Source organism: Mesocricetus auratus, unplaced genomic scaffold, assembly GCF_017639785.1.
Source record: "Mesocricetus auratus isolate SY011 unplaced genomic scaffold, BCM_Maur_2.0 Super-Scaffold_100008, whole genome shotgun sequence".
Classification (NCBI taxonomy): domain Eukaryota; kingdom Metazoa; phylum Chordata; class Mammalia; order Rodentia; family Cricetidae; genus Mesocricetus; species Mesocricetus auratus.
The window spans coordinates 46,498,072-46,523,159 of NW_024429192.1; the positions used below are offsets into that span (position 1 = coordinate 46,498,072).

The 25,088-nt window shown below is 38.8% G+C and overlaps 1 protein-coding gene across 1 annotated transcript in view; it reads left to right on the forward strand.

Moving 5' to 3' along the window:
- The window catches only part of LOC101831236 (OX-2 membrane glycoprotein-like), a 36,687-nt gene extending 14,887 nt beyond the window's left edge, over window positions 1-21,800 (forward strand). The window contains exons 4-6 of the mRNA XM_040750762.1: window positions 6,432-6,543; window positions 8,030-8,133; window positions 20,052-21,800. Coding sequence (XP_040606696.1) covers window positions 6,432-6,543; window positions 8,030-8,133; window positions 20,052-20,116 — 281 coding nt within the window. The 3' untranslated portion in view covers window positions 20,117-21,800. The remainder of the gene's footprint in view (window positions 1-6,431; window positions 6,544-8,029; window positions 8,134-20,051) is intronic.
- The last annotated feature ends 3,288 nt before the right edge of the window (window positions 21,801-25,088 follow it).

Sequence of the window (25,088 nt, forward strand, 5' to 3'; positions counted from 1 at the left end):
GAGTTGCTGGGTCTTGTGGTAGGTTTATTCCCATTTTTCTGAGGAATCTCCACACTGATTTCCAAAGTGGCTGAACCAGTTGGCACTCCCACCAGCAATGGAGGAGTGTCCCCCTTTCACCACATCCTCTCCAGCATAAATTGTCATTGGTGTTTTTGATTTTAGCCATTCTGACAGGGGTGAGATGGTATCTGAGAGTTGTTTTAATTTGCATTTCCCGGATGGCTAAGGATGTTGAGCACTTTCTCAAGTGCCTCTCAGCCATTTTAGACTCCTCTATTGAAAACTCTCTATTTAGTTCTGCAGCCCACTTTTTAATAGGGTCCTTTGGTGTTTTGGAGACTTGCTTCTTGAGTTCTTTGTGAATTTTGGAGATCAACCCTCTGTCAGATGTGGGATTAGTGAATATTTTTTCCCATTCTGTGGGCTGCCTTTTTGTCTTGCTGACTGTGTCCTTTGCCTTACAGAAGCTTCTCAGTTTCAGTAGGTCCCATTTATTAATTGTTGATCGTACTGCCTGTGCTACTGGTGTTATGTTCAGGAAGCTGTCTCCTGTACCAATTCGTTCAAGGGTACCACCCACTTTCTCTTCTAAGAGGTTCAGTGTGGCTGGATTTATGTTGAGGTCTTTGATCCATTTGGACTTAAGTTTTGTGCATGGCGATAGACATGGATCGATCTGCATTCTTCTACATGCCAGTCTCCAATTATGCCAGCACCATTTGTTGAAGATGCTTTCTTTATTCCATTGTATATTTTTAGCTTCTTTGTCAAAGATCAGATGTTCGTACGTGTGTGGGTTAATACCCGGGTTTTCAATTCGATTCCATTGTTCTACCTGTCTATTTTTGTGCCAATACCAAGCTGTTTTCAGGACTATAGCTCTATAATAGAGCTTGAGGTCAGGGATGGTGATGCCTCCGGACGTTGCCTTGTTGAACAGGGTTGTTTTGGCTATCCTGGGTCTTTTGTTTTTCCATACAAAATTGATTATTGTTCTTTCAAGGTCTGTGAAGAACTGTGCTGGGATTTTAATGGGGATTGCATTGAATCTGTAGATTGCTTTTGGCAGGATTGCCATTTTTACTACATTGATCCTACCTATCCAAGAGCATGGGAGATCTTTCCATTTTCTGAGGGCTTCTTTAATTTCTTTCTTTAAAGATTCAAAGTTCTTACGATACAGGTCTTTCACTTGTTTGGTTAGCGTTACCCCAAGGTATTTTATGTTGTTTGTGGCAATTGTAAAGGGTGATGTTTCTCTGATTTCTCTTTTAGCCCTTTTATCATCTGTATATAGTAGGGCTACTGATTTTCTTGAGTTGATCTTGTAGCCTGCCACTTTGCTGAAGGTGTTAATCAGCTGTAAGAGTTCCCTGGTAGATTTCTTTGGGTCATTGATGTAAACTATCACATCGTCTGCAAACAGTGAAAGTTTGACCTCTTCCTTCCCAATTTGTATCCCCTTGATCCCCCTTTGTTGTCATATGGCAATAGCTAGAACTTCAAGTACCATGTTGAAAAGGTATCGAGAGAGTGGACAGCCTTGTTTTGTTCCTGATTTTAGAGGAATTGCGTTGAGTTTCTGTCCATTTAGTTTGATGTTGGCTGTTGGTTTACTGTATATAGCTTTTATTATGTTTAAGTATGTCCCTGTTATCCCAGATCTCTCCAAGACCTTTATCATGAAGGGGTGTTGGATTTTGTCAAAGGCTTTTTCAGCATCTAGTGAGATGATCATGTGATTTTTGTTTTTCAGCTTGTTTATATGGTGGATTACGTTGATGGATTTTCGTATGTTGAACCATCCCTGCATTCCTGAGATGAAACCTACTTGATCGTGGTGAATGATTGTTTTGATGTGTTCTTGGATCCGATTTGCCAGTATTTTATTGAGTATTTTTGCATCAATGTTCATGAGGGATATTGGTCTGAAGTTCTCTTTCTTAGTTGTATCTTTGTGTGGCTTGGGGATCAAGGTTATTGAAGCCTCATAGAAAGAGTTTGGCAAAGACCCTTCTGCTTCTATTGTGTGGAACACTTTGAGAAGAATTGGTATAAGCTGTTCTTTGAATTTCTGGTAGAATTCTGCACTGAGGCCATCTGGACCTGGGCTTTTTTTGGTTGGGAGACTTTTGATGACAGCTTCTATTTCCATAGGGGTTATAGGTCTATTTAAATTGCTTATCTGTTCTTGATTTAGTTTTGGCAATTGATAGCTGTCCAGGAAGTCATCCATTTCCTTTAAATTTTCGAATTTTGTGGAGTACAGGTTTTCAAAGTATGACCTAATGATTCTCTGGATTTCCTCAGAGTCTGTTGTTATGTCCCCCTTTTCATTTCTAATTTTGTTAATTTGCGTGTTCACTCTCTGCTGTTTGGTAAGTTTGGACAAAGGTTTGTCTATCTTGTTGATTTTCTCAAAGAACCAACTCTTCGTTGCGTTGATTCTTTGTATTGTTTTCCTGGTTTCTACTTTATTAATTTCAGCCCTCAATTTGATTATTTCCTGGCTTCTACTCCTCCTGGGGGAGTGTGCTTCTTTGTGTTCTAGAGCTTTCAGCTGTGATGTTAATTCTCTGGTATAACTGTTCTCCTGTTTCTTCATGTGAGCATTTAGCACTATGAACTTCCCCCGTAGCACTGCTTTCAAAGTGTCCCATAGGTTTGGGTATGTTGTGTCTTCATTCTCATTGAATTCAAGGAAGTCTTTAATTTCTTTTTTTATTTCCTCTTTGACCCAGGGATGGTGCAGTTGAGCATTATTCAATTTCCATGAGTTTGTAGGTTTTCTGCAATTTGTGTTGTTGTTGAATTCTAATTTTAAGGCATGGTGGTCTGATAAGATGCATGGAGTTATTCCAATTTTTTTGTAGCTGCTGAGGTTTGATATGTTGCCAAGTATGTGGTCGATTTTTGAGAAGGTTCCATGTGGTGGTGAGAAGAAGGTATATTCTTTTTTATGTGGATGAAATGTTCTATAGATATCTGTTAATCCCAGTTGGGTCATTACTTCTATTAGCCCTTTTGCTTCTTTGTTGAGTTTCTGTTTGGTATTCCTGTCTAGTGGTGAGAGTGGTGTGTTGAAATCTCCCACTATAACTGTGTGGGGCTTTAGATGAGATTTAAGTTCTAATAATGTTTCTTTAACGAATGTGGAAGCCTTTGTATTTGGGGCATAGATGTTCAGAATAGACACTTCCTCTTGGTGGGTTTCACCTGTGATGAGTATGTAATGACCTCCTTCATCTCTTTTGATTGATTTTATTTTAAAGTCTAGTTTGTTAGATATTAGGATTGCTACCCCGGCTTGTTTCTTGGGTCCATTCGATTGAAAAATTTTTTCCCAACCTTTAATTCTCAGGTAATGTCTGTCTTTAAGGGTGAGGTGTGTTTCTTGTATGCAGCAGAAGGAAGGGTTCTGTCTTCGAATCCAATCTGCTAGTCTGTGTCTTTTTATGGGTGAGTTAAGGCCATTAATATTGAGGGATATTAATGACCAATGATTGCTCATCCTTCTTCGATTTGCGATGGTTGTTGTTGGTGGAATTATGTGTGGAATTTCACCCCTTTGTTCTTTTGGCTGTTGGTAGAGAGAGATTCTCTAATGCTTATGTTTTTCTGGTTGTAGTTAGCTTCCTTGGGTTGGAGTTTTCCTTCCAAAATTTTCTGTAGGGCTGGGTTAGTGGACACATATTGCTTGAATCTAGTTTTGTCATGGAATATCTTGTTTTCTCCGTCTATAGTGATTGAGAGCTTTGCCGGGTACAGTAGTCTGGGCTGGCATCCGTGGTCTCTTAGTGTAGGTAGAATATCTATCCAGGACCTTCTGGCTTTCAGCGTTTCCATGGAGAAATCAGGTGTAATTCTGATAGGTCTGCCTTTATATGTTACTTGACCTTTTTCCTTAGCTGCTCTTAATATTCTTTCTTTATTCTGTATGTTTGGGGTCTTGATTATTATGTGGCGAGGGGATTTTTTTTTGTGGTCCACTCTATTTGGTGTTCTGTAGGCTTCTTGTACCTTCATTGGCATGTCTTTCTTAAGGTTGGGAAAGTTTTCTTCTATGATTTTGTTGAATATGCCTTCTGCCCCTTTGAGCTGGATTTCTTCTCCTTCTTCTATACCTATTATTCTTAGGTTTGGTCTTTTCATGGTGTCCCATATTTCCTGGATGTTTTGTGTTAAGGATTTGTTGGATTTAAGGTTTTCTTTGGTTGATAAATCCATTTCTCCTAGCGTATCTTCAACACTTGAGATTCTCTCTTCCATCTCTTCTATTCTGTTGGTAATGCTTGTATTGGTAGTGCCTGTCTGTTTGTCCAGCTTTTCTATTTTCTGCCTTTCTTCAGATTGTGTTTTTTTTAATGACTCTATTTCAGTTTTCAACCCTTGCAGTGTTTGCATTGCTTCTTGCAATTTTCTGTTTATCTGTTCGTCCGTTTGTTGCCTTTTATGAATTTTTTGGTTTGTTCTTTCTTCCATTTCTTGCATTTTTTGGTTTGTTTTTTGTTCCATTTCTTGCATTTTGTGCTTTGTTTCTTCTTCCATTTCCTGCCTTTTTTGGTTTGTTTCTTCTTCCATTTTTTTCATTTTTTGCTTTGTTTTTTCTACCATTTCTTGCATTTTTTGCTTTGTTTCTTCTTCCATTTCCTGCCTTTTTTGGTATGATTCTTCTTCCAATTCTTGCATTTTTTGCTTTGTTTTTTCTTCCATTTCCTGCATTTTTTGCTTCATTTCTTCTTCCATTTTCTGCCTTTTTTGGTTTGTTTTTTCTTCCAATTCTTGCATTTTTTGGTTTGTTTTTTCTTCCATTTCTTTGAGGGATTTTCCAATATCCTCTTTTAGGGCCTCTATCATTTTCATGAAAGTGCTTTTAAGGTCGTTCTCTTCTGCTTCGTCCGCATTGGAATGTTGGGGTCTTGCTGGTGTGGAGTCTCTAGAATCTGGCAGTGTCATATTTGTTTTTCTGTTGCTGACTGTGTTTTTGTATTGTCTCTTTCCCATCTCTTCTTCTAGTGGGTGCAGAAAGAGCCCCTTACTGGTCTGGGGACCAGAGTTCCCTTTTGGTGGGTGCTAGCAAGTCCAATAATCTGGTGGTTCTTCTATTCCTTGTCCGAATGCTGGTCCCGTGGGTGGAGAAGAACAGGAATCTGGGGCGCTTATCCTCTTACCTGGTTCCCTGGACCCTATGCTGGGTACTGTTGTACTTGATCCAGAACAGCTACTCCCCTGGTCTCCCTGGGTCCTCTGGTTTCCTGGTCTCGTTGGTGGGAGAGAAGACCTGGGGTCTGGGTGCTTGGCTCCCGCCAGGATTGGGAGCTCTGTGCAGGACCCAGGCGATCTGCAGGCACTGGAGCACAGGCCGGGAAGCCTGCCTGTTTACCTGATGCTGCTGGAAGAACCGCAGCTTCCCTGGACTCCCAGCCTCCTCTCCTTTCCTGGTCTCGTTGGTGTGAGCAAAGATCCCGAGTCTGGGGTGCTTGGCTCCCGCCGGGATTGGGAGCTCTGTGCAGGTCCCAGGCGATCTGCAGGCACTGGGGCACAGGCCGGGAAGCCGGCCTGTTTACCTGATGCTGCTGGAAGAACCGCAGCTTCCCTGGACTCCCCCTGTTTTACTTTCTTGATCCTTCTCCTCCAGAACTCATCCTTCTGCTCACTTTACATGTTTACTAAGTCTGTTTCCTCCCATGTTCTTGCTCTTTTCACTTAACAGTTTATAATTTGATGCTATTTTTTAAGGACTCTCAAGAAATATTAGAGATAAACATTTGTGTTATGTTTGTTTTTTTGAAGCAGAAGTCAGCCACCTCCTGTTCAAGATCAATTTCCCAAGTCATAAGACTGGTTTATGTAAATTAAATACCATAAGCATCTCTATAAATATATTGGCTGTGTTAATATGCTTAATTTTATTTTTTTATTAAAATGCAAGCATCATTAAGGTGAAATTTATATCAATTCAAAAGAAGATTCTGCTTTAGTCTTATATTAAACATTAGGGATATGAATTCCTGATTCTGGTGAGATTCCATGTGTAGTTTTTTCTGCTTTGTTGGAGTTGTCTTCAGAGAAGATTTCATATTTCAGTGCCAAATTCTTCATGTTCAATCTCCTTCACCTACCTAAAATGGCTTTGTAGCATCTTATTGAAAAAGAATTGTAAAAACTCAATAAAACAACATCTGTGTAGTCAAAGTCAAAGCCATAATGCCTCGCTTAAAGGCATGCACAGTCTTAATTATATCCAAGTGAAGAAGAAACTACTCTGTAGGATTTCACTTTTCTTTCCATGGCAATGAGAAAACATCTTATAGAGTAAATCTGAATGTCAATTAAGCAAATCCAAAAAGCTTTACAAATTAAAGGCTCCCAGATGGCAAGAACAGTGTAGCCAGAGGAATAAAGATGTTCTGATTTGTGTTTTTCAGGTACAGTGGATCATATTTTAAATTGGATGACAACTACAATTGTATTCATCATTTTATTTTTCAATTCATGTGTCATCAATGCTGTTCTCTGTTTTTATTTAAAAAAGAAAAGGTAAGCTATAGGATAACCTCCTGTGACAGAGACACTAGGTACAATACTGCTAGTTGGAAATATTTTTTTTTAATTCCAGGGGTTCTGGAAAAATCCATCATGCAGAGGGTAGTGAAAGAAAACTTGTTTCATATGCTTGACTGTTTCTGACATTGGATGGATGGTTATAAAAGTAGACTGTTGAAAGCATTTGCATTTATGGTGAATTGAATGTAATATTATTTTTTTAAAGGAAAATGTTCAATTTTATTTTATGTGTTTTTGAGTGTTGCCTGTATGTATCTATACCCGCCATATCTGTGAAGGCCAGGAGAGGGTGCTAACACTTTAATTCAGGCCATTATGAAACCTTCATATGGGTGCTAAGGACTGAGCCAGGATTCTCTGAGCAACAAATGCTCTTTCTTGATGAGAGTTATCTCCCTGTCCCATGTTTAATATGTTTTATTGAGAACAGATTTTCACAGGAAACAGCAAAGACAATAAGTGGGAGGGAGTAATCCTGACTGCAAATAAATAAATTAAATAAATAAATAAATAAAAAACTGAAATTGGAAACCTGAGGAAGGTCCAACTGAGGCATAAGGTGAATCTGAGGTCTTATTTTTAGGTTAATATAATAAAATATTCACCCGTATATATATGTCCCTTGGTGGACAGCAGTGTATGATGGGGAGATAAATGGAAATAGGAAAATATGAGGCTGGGACATCAAAAACTATAGACATAATTGGTAGCATGTAATTTGTTTTGCTGTCATTATATAGTCTTCAATTTTAAAAAATGATGGGGTTTTTATTCTGCCCCATCTCAATCTGGGGAGATGTGGGAACATTATCTATAATCTAGAAGTCTCTCTCACTGACACATGGAATAGAAGTCTTAGAAGACAAGAATGAAGGAGCATTTTGAGAAGACTGCTTCAGTAGTAAAATGGAGACAGATGATAACTGTCTAGACTAAAGAGATAGAAATGAGGAGGAGGGGTTAAGGTTATACTGAGGATGGGAAGGTTTCCTGAGTGATGGGCATGGAGAAAGAGTGAGAAGAAAATTTTTTCTCTCTCAAGGTAAATGTTTTTAGCATTAAAGAGAACTTTTACAAATATGTACAGCAGAGGAAGAGCATGCTTTGAAAGGAGGATGAAGAATTCTGTTTTAAGCGTTGTCATTTTTAAATGCCTGTTTTATACTCAAGGGAGTATGCTAATTAAGTATCTACATGTATGAATCTGGGCTTTGTGGAACAGATAAGTTTGACATATAGAGGATATGGTCTCCATGGAAACAGATCATAAGCTATTGCTCTCACTACTGTAATGTAAAAACAATAGGCTACTTTAGTATTTTGGCCAACTGCTCAAAAGAATTTGTATATGAATCTATCAAATTTTGATTAATAACCTACTCTTATAATGTGCTACTAGGAGAAGGAATTTTTGGTCAGTATTTAACTTATTTCTGTAACACTGTCATGATATCTCTAGGTCAGAGAACACACCTGTCCCGTTATCAACACTGAGGTCCACACCATCACCAACAGAGACTGAGAACTTAATGGACCACCACCTTCAGACACACCTAAGTAGTAGTATGTAATTTTTTGTCATTCAATGATCTTTAAATTTAAGACAAACCATTCTAAATTAAATTATGCTTTGGCTAGCAGCAACGACCATTTTATAAATAATACTTTTATAATGCCATTGTAGGCAGCAATAAATTCAAGTGAGGTTTATTAATATTAATGTCTTTCAGTTTTGAAATTAAAATTATATTCATTTTAACTGATACATAAAAATTATAGATATTTATGAAGTAGTGTGTACATTTTGATAGCAGGTTAAACATATCTGTTTACTAGACACTTGCCATTTCTCTAGACCTAAAACTTTTCAAACGTTTTATGCTAGGTTTTAAAGCTATGCAACACATAATCATTATCTATACTTACCCTTCTGTGCAATAGCATAAGGAAGTCTCACTGCTGTCTCACTGCTGTCTTATAGATTCCTTATCTATAGATTCTTTATGTTTCCGGATTATTTTACTTGACATGGACGAGCCTCTAGTTCCATCCATGTTGTTGCAAATGACAGAATTTCCTTTTTGTGCTCAAATAACATCCACTCAGGTGTGTGCATCACAATTTCTTCTCCACTCATCAGTTCTAGGCATACAGTAGCTTCATTTCTCATCTGTTGTGATAGTGCTATAGAGAACATGGAACGCCAGACATCTCCTCAACATTTTCAACATAGTGATTTATTTTCCCTTTAGATATATATCCAGTAATGGGATAGCTTGATCATACAGTAATTCTATTTTTTTAAACTTTTTGAGAAGTCTTCCTATTGTCTTACATTTCACCTACAGCATGTAGTAGCTTCCTTCTCCACATCCACACATCACTTTTCTTTGGTGTTTTAATAGTAACTATTCTTATGCGATAAGTTGCTGTCTTCCGGTCATTTCTATTTGCAATTTTCTGATGATTAGTGATGTTTAGCATTTTCTTTCTCATATATCCATTAGCCATTTTGTATACCTTCCTTGAGAAATGTCTATTTAGATTTATTACCCATAAGATTGAATCATTTATTTTTCTTAAGTTCTTAAGGACCTTATATGTCTTGACATGCTAAAAACCCTTGTCAGATAGGGACTTTGCAAATATTTTTTCTTCTTTTCTGATGGTGGTCTCTTCAATGCAGTTGATGGTTGTTTTCCTGGTTGGTTATCCAACTTACCTGACAGTATTTAAAAAAAACACTGACCTTTCCCAGTGTCTGGGTGTATGTATCCTTTTCATCTTTATTGAAAGTCTGTAGATGTGTGGGTTTATTATAGTGACTCTATTCTGTTCTGCTGGTCTATGAATCTGTGTCTTGAAAATGCCATGGTGTTTTGATAACTACTGCTTCATGGTATATTTTAAAGTTAGGAGGTGGAGTGCCTTCTGACAAGGGATGAGGTTTTATTGTTCCAGATGCATTTGGGGTTCTTTAGTTAGTTCTGTGTGGGATGTCATTGAAATTGTACAAACTCTTTGCTTCACTTTCAGTAGTAGAGTTATTTTAATTATTTGAATTCTCCAAATCTGTGAATACAGGGTATCTTCTCAATGTGTGTATCTTATTTGATTTATTTATTTGATGATTGTGATTTTTCACTGTACAGAGCTTTAGGAAAGCTGATAGTCTTTTCAGTAAGTTTCTCTTTCCTTATCTTGTTACATGCTTATTCAAGTCTTTCCTTTTTAGGAAGGCTCATATTTTTCTCATATAAGATTTTTTGGAATTTTTGACAATCTAATGCCTTGATTCTTTTTATTTGTTCACTATCATGAATGATACTTTCTTTTTAACTGAAATTTTGGTGGCTGTTAGAATCTAGGATTTTTTTCCTATTGTAAGTTATTTGTGTTTGGAATCCTTGTTAAATTTTTACAAATTCAAAGTCTTTCAGTTGATTCCAATAATTCTCTTTTCATGTGATCATCCATCACATACACTTTTCCTAGCTAATTTATGTCACTGGACACAAGCTAGAGACACCTGACAGAAGAGAATCTAGGTTGAGACAATGCCGCCATAAGATACAGCTGTTGAACATTTTTAATTAGTGATTAATGGGAGAGAGTGAACCCATTGTGGGTGAACCCTGGGCAGGTGGACCTGTGTTCTTCTAGAAAGCAGGCTGAGTTATCCATGAGGAGCAATCCAGTAAGCAGTACCAACTCATGGCCTCTGCACCAGCTTCTGCCGTACTTGATTTCCCCTCTGACTTCCTTCAATGATGAATTATGATGTAGAAGTATAAGCCCAATAAGCCCTTCTGTCCTCATTTTTCTCTTAGTCATGGTGTCTCATCACAACAGTAGTAACCCTAACTAAGACAAATACATGAATTTTCTTTTCCAACTTTATCTCTCACTTTAACACTAAATACCAGGGAAAGCACCTTCTTTTTTTCTCATTTCTGAATTTAAACATATTATTTAAGTATGCCATTGGATAAGTGCTGGCTATTAAGGGTATTATTGTGGGCAAGAAATACCTTATTATCCTGAATAATTTTTAAAGTTTCATCATGAAAAGGTGATAATGGTTGGAGAAATGACATTGCAAGGAAAGTGATTATCTGGAAAGCATGAGGCCTTGAGCTCTACCTCCAGAACCCACATAAAAATGCCAGATGTAGTGCTGCATGCTTACTTTCCCAGTGCATGCTGGGGAGGTAGAGACAGTGTTCCAAAATATACTGAAGACCAGCTGAGACAGCCAGGCTCATGGACTGAACAACTACTAGATTCTTGAAGTTTCTGTTGGCAGACAGTCATTGATAGGTTAACTTAACCACAGCCTATACACCAATCTAAATAAAATCCTTTCTTAGATAAAGAGTGTATACATTCATTCTGTCAGTTCTGTTCCTTTAGGGAACCATGACTAATTCAAACAATATCTACTTCCATTTTATTCTTAATATTCATGTTTCATTTTGCATGTTTCATGTCCTACTTTCATTAAACTAATTCTTTACTAGCTTGAGGCTCATACTCATAAGCATATGTTTTAAGTATTTATTCTAATTCTCTTAAGTTATTTATTGAAGACAACACATATGCTCATTTCAATGCCAGTTTAAAAATGTTTCAAATATATAGCTTAATTTAATTCTCTTTACCTCTCATAATCATATATTGTCTCCATCCTTTTTCATGTGGGTTTTTCTGAATTATTTAACATTTCATAGATGCATAATTCACACAGTAATAATGTGATAATTAATTCAGTTTTCCACATATCTTGCTTACCCATGGATTCAGTTTTCCATTTATTTTGAAAACTTTTAAAAATGTTTTCAGTTAGTCTTGATATAATAAAATTTCTAAGTATTGTGTATTTACCCATCTTTTTCATTCTCTTACTGTATAACTAAGCTCTTGAATCTAGGCCTAACACTTTAGTAGGTTAAAAGCAAGACAATGCCCAGTAAAATATTGCTTACCTGAAATAACAGCAAGAACACAGAAAAGTTTGCCATAAAATGATAGGAAGATGTATTCTATGGAAAAACCAAAGTGAAGCAAATAGAATGGTACAGACACACACACACACACACACACACACACACACACACACTTTCGCAAGCTTATGAAATGCCATCTATAAAACATTGGTATTACCAAAATAAAAATAACCTGCAAACCAGGCATTGCAGTTCATGTCTGTAATCTCAGTACTTGTGAGGCTAAGGTAAAGTGACTGGAACAGGCTTGAGGCTACATAGTGGTTATACAGTGAGTCCCAGATCAGCCTGGTATATACAATGAGATCCTGCCTCAATCAATCTATCCATTAACCTATCAAGTCATCAATTAACAACTTCAAACTGGAAGATACAAAAGTCATTATGAGTATTATAAGTAAGTAGTTCAACGTAGAGGATTTATGCTCTGGCCTACAGATAGCAGTGAGAATGAACAAGCTGCAACTATATTCTATAGTAGACTTTCACATCTGCACTTGGGTGAAGGATGCGGACACAAATGGAGGCATAGAGTATGAAGTATTTTATAAACTCACAAGCAGGCAAGCCTAGGCTGTTGTGTCAGGTGTAGACCCATGGTGTACAGTGCATAGTGGTGATGTGAGGAGTGGCCAGAAGGCTGAAGTAGGCTCTGTAGATCTAGTCTTGTTAATTTTCAAAAAAGTCTGGGTTCTGTGTGGGCACCAGTTCGAATTCTCCATGTTCTTTGAGTTCTGTCTTCAACAATTGGGCCTTGATATGAATTTGTGAAGAGCAATCTATAGTCTTGGCAATAGCCTGGATTTTGTTTTCTTTTCTTCTTTTTTTTCCAGACAGGGTTTCTCTGTAGCTTTGGTCTTTTTTTATTAATAAATTTTATTTAAATTAGAAACAACCAAGACAGGAAGGACATGAGTCCTGCCACACCCCACTCTTGGCTCCCCCTCTACCCACCATGCTCTGCTTGAGGTGAGTGTGGACTCTATTTGAGCCCCAATTCCTACCCATCACCCCCTCCTTGGGTCTTCCTGAGCCTGCTCCTTGCTTAGAGTGGACCTGCCCAGACAGGGAGTACTTGAGTCCTGTCACATCCCATTCTTGCCCCCTCCCCACCTGCCATGCTCTGCTTGAGGTGAGTGTGGGCCATACTCCTACCCATCACTCTCTCCTTGGATATTCCAGAGCCTGCTCCTTGCTTAGAGTGAACCCCTGAGACAGAAAGGACATGAGGTCTGCCACTCCCCACTCTGGGCTCCCCCTCTGCCCACGGTGATCTGCTTGAGTGAGGAGAATACAAGGAGAAGCAGATGATCTAGAGTTACAGACACTGAAGTATTGGCCCACATACACCACTGGGAGACCAGAAGAGAGGGAGAGACCCCATTTGCACCCACTCAAAGAAGGGATTGGAAGGCAACAATTTAAGAACACATTCAGCAATAGAAAGACCAATATGACACTACCAGAATCTAGACGCTCCACATCAGCAAGACCTGAAAAGTCAAATACAGATGAAGCAGAAGACACAGACCTTAGAAATTATTTTATGAAGATGATAGAGACCCTCACAGAGAAAACGAGAAAATCACTTAAAGAAATAGAAGAAACAAATAAACAAACAAAAAATATGAAACGGAAGAAAAGACAAACCAAAAAATTCAAGAAATAAGCAAATCTTTGAAAGAATCTAAAGAGAGCCAAGAAAAATAACCAAAAAAGTGAAGGAAACAACTCAAACAGTTCAAGGCTTGAAAGCTGAAATAGAAACAATAAAGAAAACACAGAATGAGGGGATGCTGGAAATAGAAAAGCTGGGTAAACAATCAGGAACTACAGATGTAAGTATAACCGATAGAATACAAGAGATGGAAGAGAGAATATCAGGTGTTGAAGACTCACTAGAGGATATACAGTCATAGACCAAAGAAAATCTCAAATCCAACAAATCCTTAACACAAAATATCCAGGAAATATTGGACACCATGTAAAGGCCAAACCTAAGAAAAATAAGTATAGAAGAAAGTGAAGAAATACAGCTCAAGGTACAGAAGACATAATCAACAAAATCATAGAAGAAAACTTCCCCAACCTAAAGAAGGATATGCCTATGAAAGTACAAGAAGCTTACAGAATACTAAATAGACTGGACCACAAAAAGAAGCCCCCTTGCCACATAATAATCAAAAGACAAAAAACTTACAGCATAAAGAGAAATATTAAGAGCAACAAAAGAAAAAGGCTAAGTAACATATAAAGGCAGACCTATCTGAAATACACCCGACTTCTCAATGGAAACTATGAAAGCCAGAAAGTCCTGGATAGATGTTCTACAAATGCTAAGGGCACATGGATGCCAGCCTAGACTACTGTACCCAGCAAAGTTTTCAATTACTATAGATGAAAAAAACAAGATATTCCATGACAAAACCAGATTTAAACAATACATATCCACAAATCCATCCCTACAGAAAGTACTGGAAGGAAAACTCCAACCCAACAAAGATAGCTACACTCACAAAAACACAGGCAATAGATAATCCCATTTTACCAAACACCAATAGAAAAAAATGGAGAGTGTAAATCCACACACAATAACAAAGAAACAAAAGGACTAACAGAAGTTATAACCAAATTGTGATTAACAAACACCTGTAGAACATCCCATCCAAATACAAAAAAAAATGTACCTTCTTCTCAGCTCCATATTGAACCTTCTCCAAAATCAACCACATACTAAGCAACATAGCAAACCTCCACAGATACAAAAAAGATGGATTAAACTCCTGTATCTTATCAGACCACTATGCTTTAAAGTTAGAATTCAACAACATGACAAATTGCAGAAGCCCTACAAACTCATGGAAATTGAACAATACTCAATTGCACCATTCCTGGGCCAAGGAAGAAATAAAAACAAAGAAATTAAAGACTTCCTAGGATTTAATGAGAATGAAGACACAACATACCCAAATTTATGGGACACTTTTAAGGCAGTACTGAGAGGAAAGTTCACAGCACTAAGGGCTCACATGAAGAAATTGAATAGTCACACTAGATAATTAACCGCTCAACTGAAATCTCTAGAAAAAAAAGAAGCAAACTCACTCCAGAGGAGTAGATGCCAGGAAATAATCAAATGAAGGACTGAAATCAGTAAAATAGAAACTAGGAAAACATTACAAAGAATAAATGAAACAAACAATTGTTTCTTTGAGAAAATCAACAAGACAGACAAACCTTTATCCAAACTAACCAAAAGGCAGAAAGAGAAAGCATGGTAATTAACAAAACCAGAAATGAAAAGGGAGACATAACAATGGACACTGAGGAAATCCAGAGAATCATCAGGTCATACTTTGAAAACATGTACTTCAAAAAATTTAAAAATCTAAAGGAAATAGACAATTTTTCTGGATAAATATCACTTACCAAAATTAAATCAAGAACAGATAAGTCATTTAAATTGACCTATAACTCCTAATGAAATAGAAGAAGTCATCAAAAGTCTCCCAACCAAAAAAAGCCCATGGCCATATGGTTTCAGTGAAGAATTCTACCAGAAATTAAAAGAATAGCTAATACTAGTACTCCTCAAATTGTTCCACACAATAGAAACAAAAGGGACATTTCCAAACTGTTTTTGCAAGGCTACAATTATCTTGATCCCCAAACTCCACAAAGACACAACTAAGAAAGAAACTATAGACCAATATGCCTCATGAACACCGATGCAAAAATACTCAACAAAATACTGGCAAATTGAATCCAGGAACACACATCAGAAAAATCATCTACCATGATCAAGTAGGCTTCATCCCAGGGATGCAGGGATGTTTCAACATACGAAAATCCATCAATGTAATTTACCACATAAACAAACTGAAAAAGAAAAACCATATGATCATCTTACTAGATGCTGAAAAAGTCTTTGAAAAAAATCCAACACCTCTTCATGATAAAAGTATTGTAGAGATCAGGAATAATAGGAATATACTTGAACATGGTAGAAGAAATATACAGCAAAACAACAACTAACATCAAACTAAATGGAGAGAAACTCAATGCAATTCCTCTACACTCAGGAACAATACAAGGTTGTCCACTCTCTCCATATCTTTTCAATATTGTACTTGAAGTTCTAGCTAGAGAAATAAGACAATAAAAGGAGATCAAGGGGATACAAAATGGAAAGGAAGAAGTCAAACTTTCACTATTTGCAGATGATATGATAGTTTACATAAGTGACCCAAAAACTCGACGAGAGAACTCCTACAGTTGATAAATACCTTTAGCAAAGTGGCAGGATACAAAATTAAATAAAAAATCAGTAGTCCTACTATATACAGGTGATAAATGAGTTTAAAAATAAATTAGAGAAACATCACCCTTTACAGTAGCCACAAAGAACATAAAATATCTTGGGTAACACTAACAAAACAAGTGAAATACCTGTATCACAAGGACTTTGAGTCTTTAAAGAAAGAAATTAAAGTAGATACCAGAAAATGGAAAGATCTCCCATATTCTTGGATAAGTAGGATCAACATATTAAAAATGGTAATCTTGCCAAAAACAATGTACAGATTCAATACAATCACCATGAAAATCCCAACACAATTCTTCACAGACCTTGAAAGAACAATACTCAACTTTATATGGAAAAACAAAAAACCCAAGATAGCCAAAAACAACCCTGTACAGTACAATAAAGGAACTTGGGGAGGTATCAACATCCCTGACTTCAACCTCTATCATAGAGTCATAGTCCTGAAAACAGCTTGGTATTGGCGCAAAAGTAGATAAAGGAACTTCTAGAGGCATCACCATCCCTGACTTTAAACTCTATCATAGAGCCATAGTCCTGAAACAGCTTGGAATCAGCACAAAAGTAGCCAGGTAGATCAAAGGAATTGAATGGAAAAACCTGATATTAACCCACATACCTATGAATACCTGATTTTGACAAAGAAGCTAAAGCTGAACAATGGAAAAAAGAAAGCATCTTCAACATATGGTGCTGGCATAACTGGATGTGGACATTTAGAAGATTGCAGATAGATCCAAATCTATCCCCATGCACAACACTTAAATCCAAAAGGACCAAAGACCTCAACATAAATCCAGCCACATTGAATGTCTTAGAAGAGAAAGTGGTACCAGTGAACACTTTCTGAACATAACACCAGTGGCACAGACACTGAGATCAACATTTAATAAATGGGACCTCCTGAAACTGAAGAGCTTCTATAAGGCAAAGGACACAGTAAACAAGACAAAAAAGCAGTCCACAGAATGGGAAAAGATATTCACTAACCTCACATCTGACAGAGGGCTGATCTCCAAATTTTACAAAGAACTCAAGAAGCAAGTCTCCAAAATACCAAAGGATCTAATTAAAAAGTGGGGTACAGAACTAAATAGAGAGTTCTCAATAGAGGAGTTTAAAATGGCTGAAACTTAAGAAAGTACTCAACATCCTTAGCCATCAGGGAAATGCAAATCAAAACAACTCTGAGATACCATCTTACTCCTGTCAGAATGGCTAAAATCAAAAACACCGAAGACAATTTATTCTGGATAGGATGTGGAGAGAGGGGAACACTCCTCCACTGCTGGTGGGAGTGCCAACTCGTATAGCAACTTTGGAAATCAGTATAGAGATTCCTCAGGAAAATGGGAATTAATCTACCACAAGACCCAGCAATTCCACTCTTAGGCATATATCCAAATGAGGCAAATTCATACAACAAGGGCATCTGCTCCACTATGTTCATAGCAGCATTATTTGTAATAGCCAGAACCTGGAAGCAACCTAGATGCCCCTCAACTGAAGAGTGGATAGAGAAAATGTGGTACATTTACACAATGGAGTACTACTCAGTGGAAAAAAAACCAACAAAATCTTGAAATTCACAGGCAAATTGATGCAACCAGAAGAAACCATCCTGAGTGAGATAACACAGTCACAGAAAGACAAACATGTTATGTACTCACTCATATGTAAATTTTAGACATAGAGCGAAAGATTACCAGCATACAATCAACATTGCCAGAGGAGTTAGGAAACAAAGAGGGTCCCAAGAGAAGAATGCATGGTCCCCTGAAGGAGAGGGGGGACAAGAACTCCTGAGCAAATTGGGAGCACAGGGGTGGGGGTAGGGAGATGGAAAGGGGAAAGGGGGAGAAGGGAGGGAGGAGAACAGGAGGACTGAGATAGGGGAGGAATAGAGGAGGGCAGGAAAGGAGATGCCTTGATAAAGGGAGCCAGTACAGGTTTGGAGAGAGTTCTGGCGCAGAGGAAATGGTAGGGGATCCACAGGGATGACCCCCAACTAAGTATCTAGGCCGTGGTGGAGAGGCTGCCTTTCCCTTCCGTATATTGAGACTGATGACTAGCTTGGTTACCATTCTTAGAGACTTGACCCAGTAGCTGATTGCAGCAGAAACAGTCACCCACAGCTAAACACTGAGCCATACTCCCGGAATCCAGTTGTGGAGAGGGAAGAGAGATGAGCAAATGAACCAAGATGGTGCTGGAGATACCTGCAGACACAGTTGGCCTGACCTAATTAGAGCATGCAGAGGGCTTTGTTTGGCTCAATGCTGTTTCCCCCACTTTACGACTAGGGTCTGCATGCTGCTAGGCAGCCAAGGCAGTCTACGGAACCTCTAACAGTAGAGCCAGTGTTTATTCCTAGGTCACAAATGGACTTGGGGAGCCCATTCCCAATGAAGGGACACTATTGCAGCCCAGATGTGAAATGGAGAGCCTGGGCCCTCCTCCAAATGATGAGATGGACTTTGATGGTCCCTGGAGGACCTCACTATCCCTGGGAAGTGGGTGCGGACTGGGTTGGTGGGAAGCATGGGAGATTGGGAGGGCAAGGGAACAGGGGATGGATATGTAAATAAGAGTGTTTCTAAAATAAAAAATAAGTAAATAAATTAGAAACAATCCTATTTTATATATCAATCCCAGTTCCCTCTCCCTCCCAGCCTCCCATGCCCCCACTAACCCCCCCATCCCATGCCCCATCCACTCCCCAGGGAGGGTGAGGCCTTCCATGAGGGATCATCAAAATCTATCAAGTCATTTGGGGCAGGGACTAGGCTGTCCCCCGTGTATCTAGGATAAGAGAGTATCCCTCCATGGGGAATGGGCTCCCAAATTTCCTTCATGCATCCTGATTCCACAGCCAGAGGCCCCATAGATTGTCCACACCATCTAGCTGACACTCATGTTCAGGGTCCTGGTTTGGTCTTATGTTGGTTCATCAGCTGTTAGACTGGGGTCCATGAGTTCCTACCTGCTAAGGTCAGCTGTTTCTGTGATTTTTCCCAGCATGGTCTTGACCCCTTTGCTTGTCATTCCTCCCTCTCTACAAGTGGATTATAGGAGTTCCTCCCAGTGCTTAGCTGAGGATCTCTGTGTCTGCCTCCATCAGCTACTGAATGAAGGCTCTAGGATGGCATTTAAGGTAGTTATAATTCTCATTATAGGGCAAGGGTGTTTTTCTTTATTCCCATGGGATTCCCCTTGTCCAACACCTCAGTTAGAAGTAACCCAAAGTACTGGAAACTTCATTGGGAGAGAAGAGATGAGCAGCTGGGACCCTGTCTGCCCTGGTATTTGCTGATTTCATTTAGATTGCTTATATATATTTAGGAAGTTTCTGATGTATTGGGCTTCCATACTACCCTCAAATGCCCCTTGTATTTTTTCCCATAACCCTCTCCTGCCCCCTCTTCCCCAATTTATTCTCCCATTCCAATCCCCCATTCATCAATAGCTTTCTCTTCTGTTTTCATTTCTTAATGTGATTTATCTGATCCTCAGTCCATTACTCTATACCTACCTTCTGTTGTGTTTATTGATATCTAGTTTCTTATATATTTTGAATAGTAGTTGTCTATTTGATGTGTAGTTGGAAAAAACAAAGCACCACCACACCCCATTCTGTAGGCTACTGCTTTCTGTGAAAAAGGTGTCAGTTACTGTGCAGAAGCTTCAAACTTTCATGAGGTCTCATTTGTTAATTGTTGATCTTTCTGCTGTGTTTATGGTGTTCTGTTCAAAAAGTCTTTTCCTGTGCCATTGAATTCAAGGGTACTCGCCATTGCAGAGCCTTGACTCCTATGTTCCAACATTTTTGGTGCAATAAGTTATTCTGCACTCTAGTAAAAGAGAAACTTATACACCAAGACAGCCACAAACCCTTTATTTACAATGTTGTGTTGCTTGTAAGATGTGGTAGGGCAATGGTAGCACAAAGCTTTTGAGAGGAACCAACCGGTGAATGATTTGACTTAAGTCCTACTCCAAGAGATGAAACCCATACAGGATACTGCTTGGATGACCAAGAACCTGAGTCTGCATAGCTCAGAGACCTAGGGTAAAACTAAATAATACTGGTCTAAAAAAGGGGGGAATATAGTCATAAAGTGATTCCTAATGATATTCTGCTATTCTTATAGATCATTGTCTTGCTCAGCCATCATCAGAAGAACTTCCTCCTGGTAACAAACATAGAGACTCATAAACAGATTTTTTTGGGGAAAGTGAGAGACCTTTGAACACTCAGCCCTAAATATAATTTCCCCCATCAAATCCCTCCCTTCAGAGCTCAGGTAACCCTGCAGAAGAGAAGGCAGAAGGAGTGGAAGAGCCAGAAGGGATGGAGAATGCCAAGAAAAGTCTTCTATATTAATACAAGCAAAGCTCCTATGTGCTACGGACTACCCCGGCCAGTTATGGGAGCCCCAGGGATGAGGGTTCTTGAAGATTAGGTGGGTAAGGATTTAGTGGTGACAAACAGAAACAAACATAGAGACAGTTTGAATTTGAGTGTATTTTGCAGGTCTCAAGCAAGGCTTTTTTTTTAAAGAAAACAGATATCATCTCAGGGGTTGTGTTCAGGAAACAATACCCAAGTGACATCATCATTACTAACACACAGGTTATCCAACAATAAATCAGAAAATCATTCAGGGATAACTGCAGCTAACTGCCTATTTCTAAGATCAGGTTAACAAATTTTTATGGTCAGTTATTGTTCGACATCTGTTGCCAGGTTCACAAATTGTTTGATATCTGTTACCTAGTTTTTTGTGAGTCTTTGAAATATTGAGTCATTTGACTTTTTCTTATTAAAAAGCTTTCTTTACCAAACATTAAAACCACTTTCGATCACACATGTACAGCCATATGAAATTTTATTGTTGGGAAAGTTTTATCAATACCGTTACTATTTACTTATGTGAATGACGAGAATGATTCGAAAAGCATTGGTTTCCAGGAGACAAGGTCATGGCCAGTAACCACGTCTCAGGATGGTTTATCATTTATATCTTTGTTTAAAATGTCAGCTTGGGCTTTTAGGAACAGTTTGTCAATATGAGTAAAGAATAGATGAACAGAGATTGCCATGAGAACTATGGCTCGATATTTTTCTCTGGCTGAGAGTTCCACAACCGTTTCCAGGAGACCTCCTTCTTTTGAAGTTATCACCTCAGTCATGGAACTTGTCCCACAGAATCTTCTGGATTTGATGGGACACATATGAACTCACAGAAACTGAGGCAGCATGCACACAACCTTCACAGGTCTGCACCAGGTTCTCTGCATGTATAATTATGGTTTCCAGTTTAGTGGTTTCATGGAATTTCTGAGTGTGAGAATTTCTTGGTCTCTTGATTTTTTTGTTAGTCTTCTCTTGGCCTCTTTTCCTTTTGCTGGCTTCGCTTGTCCAACTGTGATGTGATAGTATCTGTTTTATTTCATTATATTTTGAAGACAGTAAATGGATGGATGAAAACCTAACTACTAGAGTAGAGGTTAATAACTGAACTGTCATTTATACCTGCTGTGAGAGTTTTCTCCAATAGTGGGATATCAACTACTCTAGTACAGTATTCATGTTCCAGAGGAGCTGACTGACTTATATGGACTTCATAGTTGTTGTTGTTTTGTTTTGTTGGGTTTGTTGACTATCTCTTTTTTCCTTTTTGAGCGTTTATTTTGTTTTTTAGGTTTTGGTGGTTTTGTTATTGTATTGGGTTATGTTTAGTTTTTGAGAAAGACCTTGAAGTTGGGATAGGGAGCAAATCAGGAGGACTTGAGAGAGGTGTAGGAAGGGATAAAAATACATTTAAATTAAAAAGTGATGTAAACAATAAAAGGCATAAGAGAAAAGAAAAATGTTATAAAACAGAAAAAAGTCTTGGTTCTGGTCAAATAAACAATTCAAATTGTGTACTTGTGTCCTATAAACCTTATAAAAGACACTTTTAAATTAAAAAGTCTTTAAAAACATTAAGGTGGAAACCTTTATAACAGTTTACTTCAATAATTTACTCCAATTTGGTTTGCTTCAGTAGTTGGAAAATAGTAATTTATTGGGGCTGGAGTGATGGCCCAGCAGTTAAGAGCACTTTCTATTCTTCCAGAGGATCCGGATTTGATTGCCAGCACCAACATGGAGGCTCACAGCCACATTTAACTTCCAAGAGATTAAATGCCTTTTTCTGGCCTAAACAGAGACCAAGAATTTACACAATACACAGACATACACACAGAGAATATGTCTGCATGTACCATACCACTGGAGTCCTGAGAATTTTACTGAGGTAGAAGGTTCTTGAATTTTTGCTGGATTTATTTCTCAGTCTCTATGTGCATATATGTTACTAATGAGTTCAAAGTGATTGCTACCTCCTGTTCAGTTAGTCAAATTAGCATATGCCATCAATATAGTGCAGTATGTGATATTTTGTGGAAGAATATAGGATGCAGCCCTTCTGACTCTGTTTTGACACAGACTGGAGAATAGATCTTTGAGGTAGAATTGTAAAGGTATATTGCTGGCCTTGACAACTGAAAGCAAATTGCTAAGGGGGTCCTTATGAATAAATCTCCACAAAAGGAATTTGCTAGATCCATATCTGCAAGCCATGTGTCTTAGTTAGGGTTTCTGTTACTGTGGTGAAACATGAAGACCAAAAACAAATTGGGGAGGAAAGGGTTTTTTGACTTACACTTTCATGTGACTGTTTATCATCACAGGACTTCAAATAGGGCAGGAAATTGGAAGCAGGAGCCAATGCAGAGGCCATGGATAGGTACTGTAAACTAGCTTGCTCATCATGACTTGTTCCGCCTCCTTAGAATTTAGGGCTATTTGCCCAGGAATGGTATAATCTACAATGGGCTGTGCCCTCCCCCATCAATCAATAATGAAGAAAATGCCCTACAGACTTGCTCATATCCTGATCTTATGGAGGCATTTTCTTAACTGAGGCTCCTTTCTGATTTTAGCTTATGTCAAGTTGACACGGAACTACTCATCCCACCATGTACTGGGGTGTGCGTTAATCTGCTCCAGTAAGGCCATCGTATCTTGTACAGCAGCAGCCATCAGAGTCACATCCAGATTTAGTTTTTGATAGTCAGTTGCCATTCTCCATGATTTGTTTTCTACACTTGCCGGATAGGGGAGTTAAAGGGAGAGTGGTGGGAACTACCACCCCCGAATCTTTCAAGTTCTTAATTGGGGCAACAGTTTCTGTATTTCCTCTAGAGATGTGATACTGGGTTTGATTCACTATTTTCCCTGGCAAAGGCAACTCTAAGACCTTCCATTCAGCCTTTCCAACCATAATATCCCTCGCTTCACAGGGCAGGGAACCAACGTGAGTTCTGCTAAAATCTAAGTATATCTATCCCAATTATACATTCCAGGACTGGAAAAAAAACACAGAACGAGTTTGGAGATCTACTATAGCTACTGTGAGTTGGATTTCAGTCAAACCTTCATTAATCACCTGACCTGCATAAGCCCCTATTTAACTGAAAGGCCACAATGTTTCTTGGGATATCCAGGAATATTTTTAGGTATTTTATCAAGATCCTTCCTCAGGGGAATCTGGCTGTCTTTTCATTCAAGGGATCTGGGGTATGCAAACTGCCTTAAGTCCAGAAATTAATTGACAAGTCATGTTTTCCTTTTGCCACGATCCAATACAGCCTTCTTTTCATTTATTTGAGAATTTTTGCATGTACGCAGATCAAACAAAATCTAGTAGACTTGTTATCATTCATATATACACCTTGATTGATTAGCCAGTACCAAAGGTCCATAGGAGTCATGCTACCAAAAAATGTACTTTGCTTGTGCTACCTATTACAATCACCTTGCTTTTGGCAATTCAGTGCTGCCACTCCATGGTACCATGGAACACAATCAAACCCTCTGCCTTTAATTCATTTGACTGAATAGCAGCTTCTCCAACCTGAAGGTGTGGCATGAGAAGAAGGATGTCAACAAGGCACTTCAAATGTGCTGGTGTCCCTCTCACCATTTTGCATCTTATAGAACTGGGTGGTGCGCAGGTCTTCTGAGCCTTCCCATTGTGGAGGATTAGGTTTTGCACAGCATACCCACCCCTAGCATTGCAATTTCCCTGAGCCTCAAATCTCTTCAGCAACACTAATTCAGAGGGTATCGGGCATTTCCAACTCCTTTTCAGTAGGCCATCTTTTGACAAATGCTTCAGCCCACCATCCAAATAAACTTTTGCCACCATGTTTTCTAATCTGTGCAATATTCCTTATTAAACCTAGAATATCCACTCAGAGGACTCACATCAACAAAATAAAGCTGATCCATTATGTTCTTTCTGCCGTTATCCCACACCCTTAAAATACATTCCTTCATATTCATTCCCAAGACTTCTATTTGAATGAATTAGCAAACTCACTAATCTCTTCAGTAGTGAATCACACCTTCTCATGAACAATACTTTCTCTCTCCCCTCTAAGAGTCTGCTTTGCCTAAAGTCTGGTTATAGGCCTAGAGGCAACTACTAGCCTATGCATCAGGGTGTAGCTCTAGGCTACTTCTCCAGCTCCATGCTGGCCTGCCATGCTCCCTGCCCGTGTGCTCCCCTCCATGATGATAATGAACCAAAGCTCTGAAACTGTCTCCACATTCCCAGAAGTGAGTAGGTGGAAAAAGATGACAGATGTTGGAAGATAGATAGGTGATCTGCTCACCACAACTATGACTGCAGAGTGAGGGCTTTCCTTAGTTGCGGAGTTCTCTTCACACTGGAATTTGCAAAGGACCCGAGTAAGGGGAAAGCCTTCTCCTGCAAAGACAGCTGAGCCATGCAGTGACGTTTCTCTCTTCCCCGTCCCATGCACACAGAGAGACTCTCTTAAAACTGGCTCACAAAACATCTTCAGGGAGGTTTGTCCCAGGTGAGACCCAGAAGTCAACTGCCACACCTTATCAGCACAAATTGGGTCAAACTTGTGCCTCAGGTGCCACCTGGTGGTAAGAACATGTAAGAGACTGTGTCTCAATGGACAAGACTTGAACAAGGAACTTGCAGTTGCATATAGAAACTATCATTACCTTTGGCGTGAAATGGAGGGTCGGATGTGGTGCTGGATATCAGCACACCCTGGAAGACAGGCAGGATTTGAGGAAGCTTTCTTCTGTATTCTTCTTC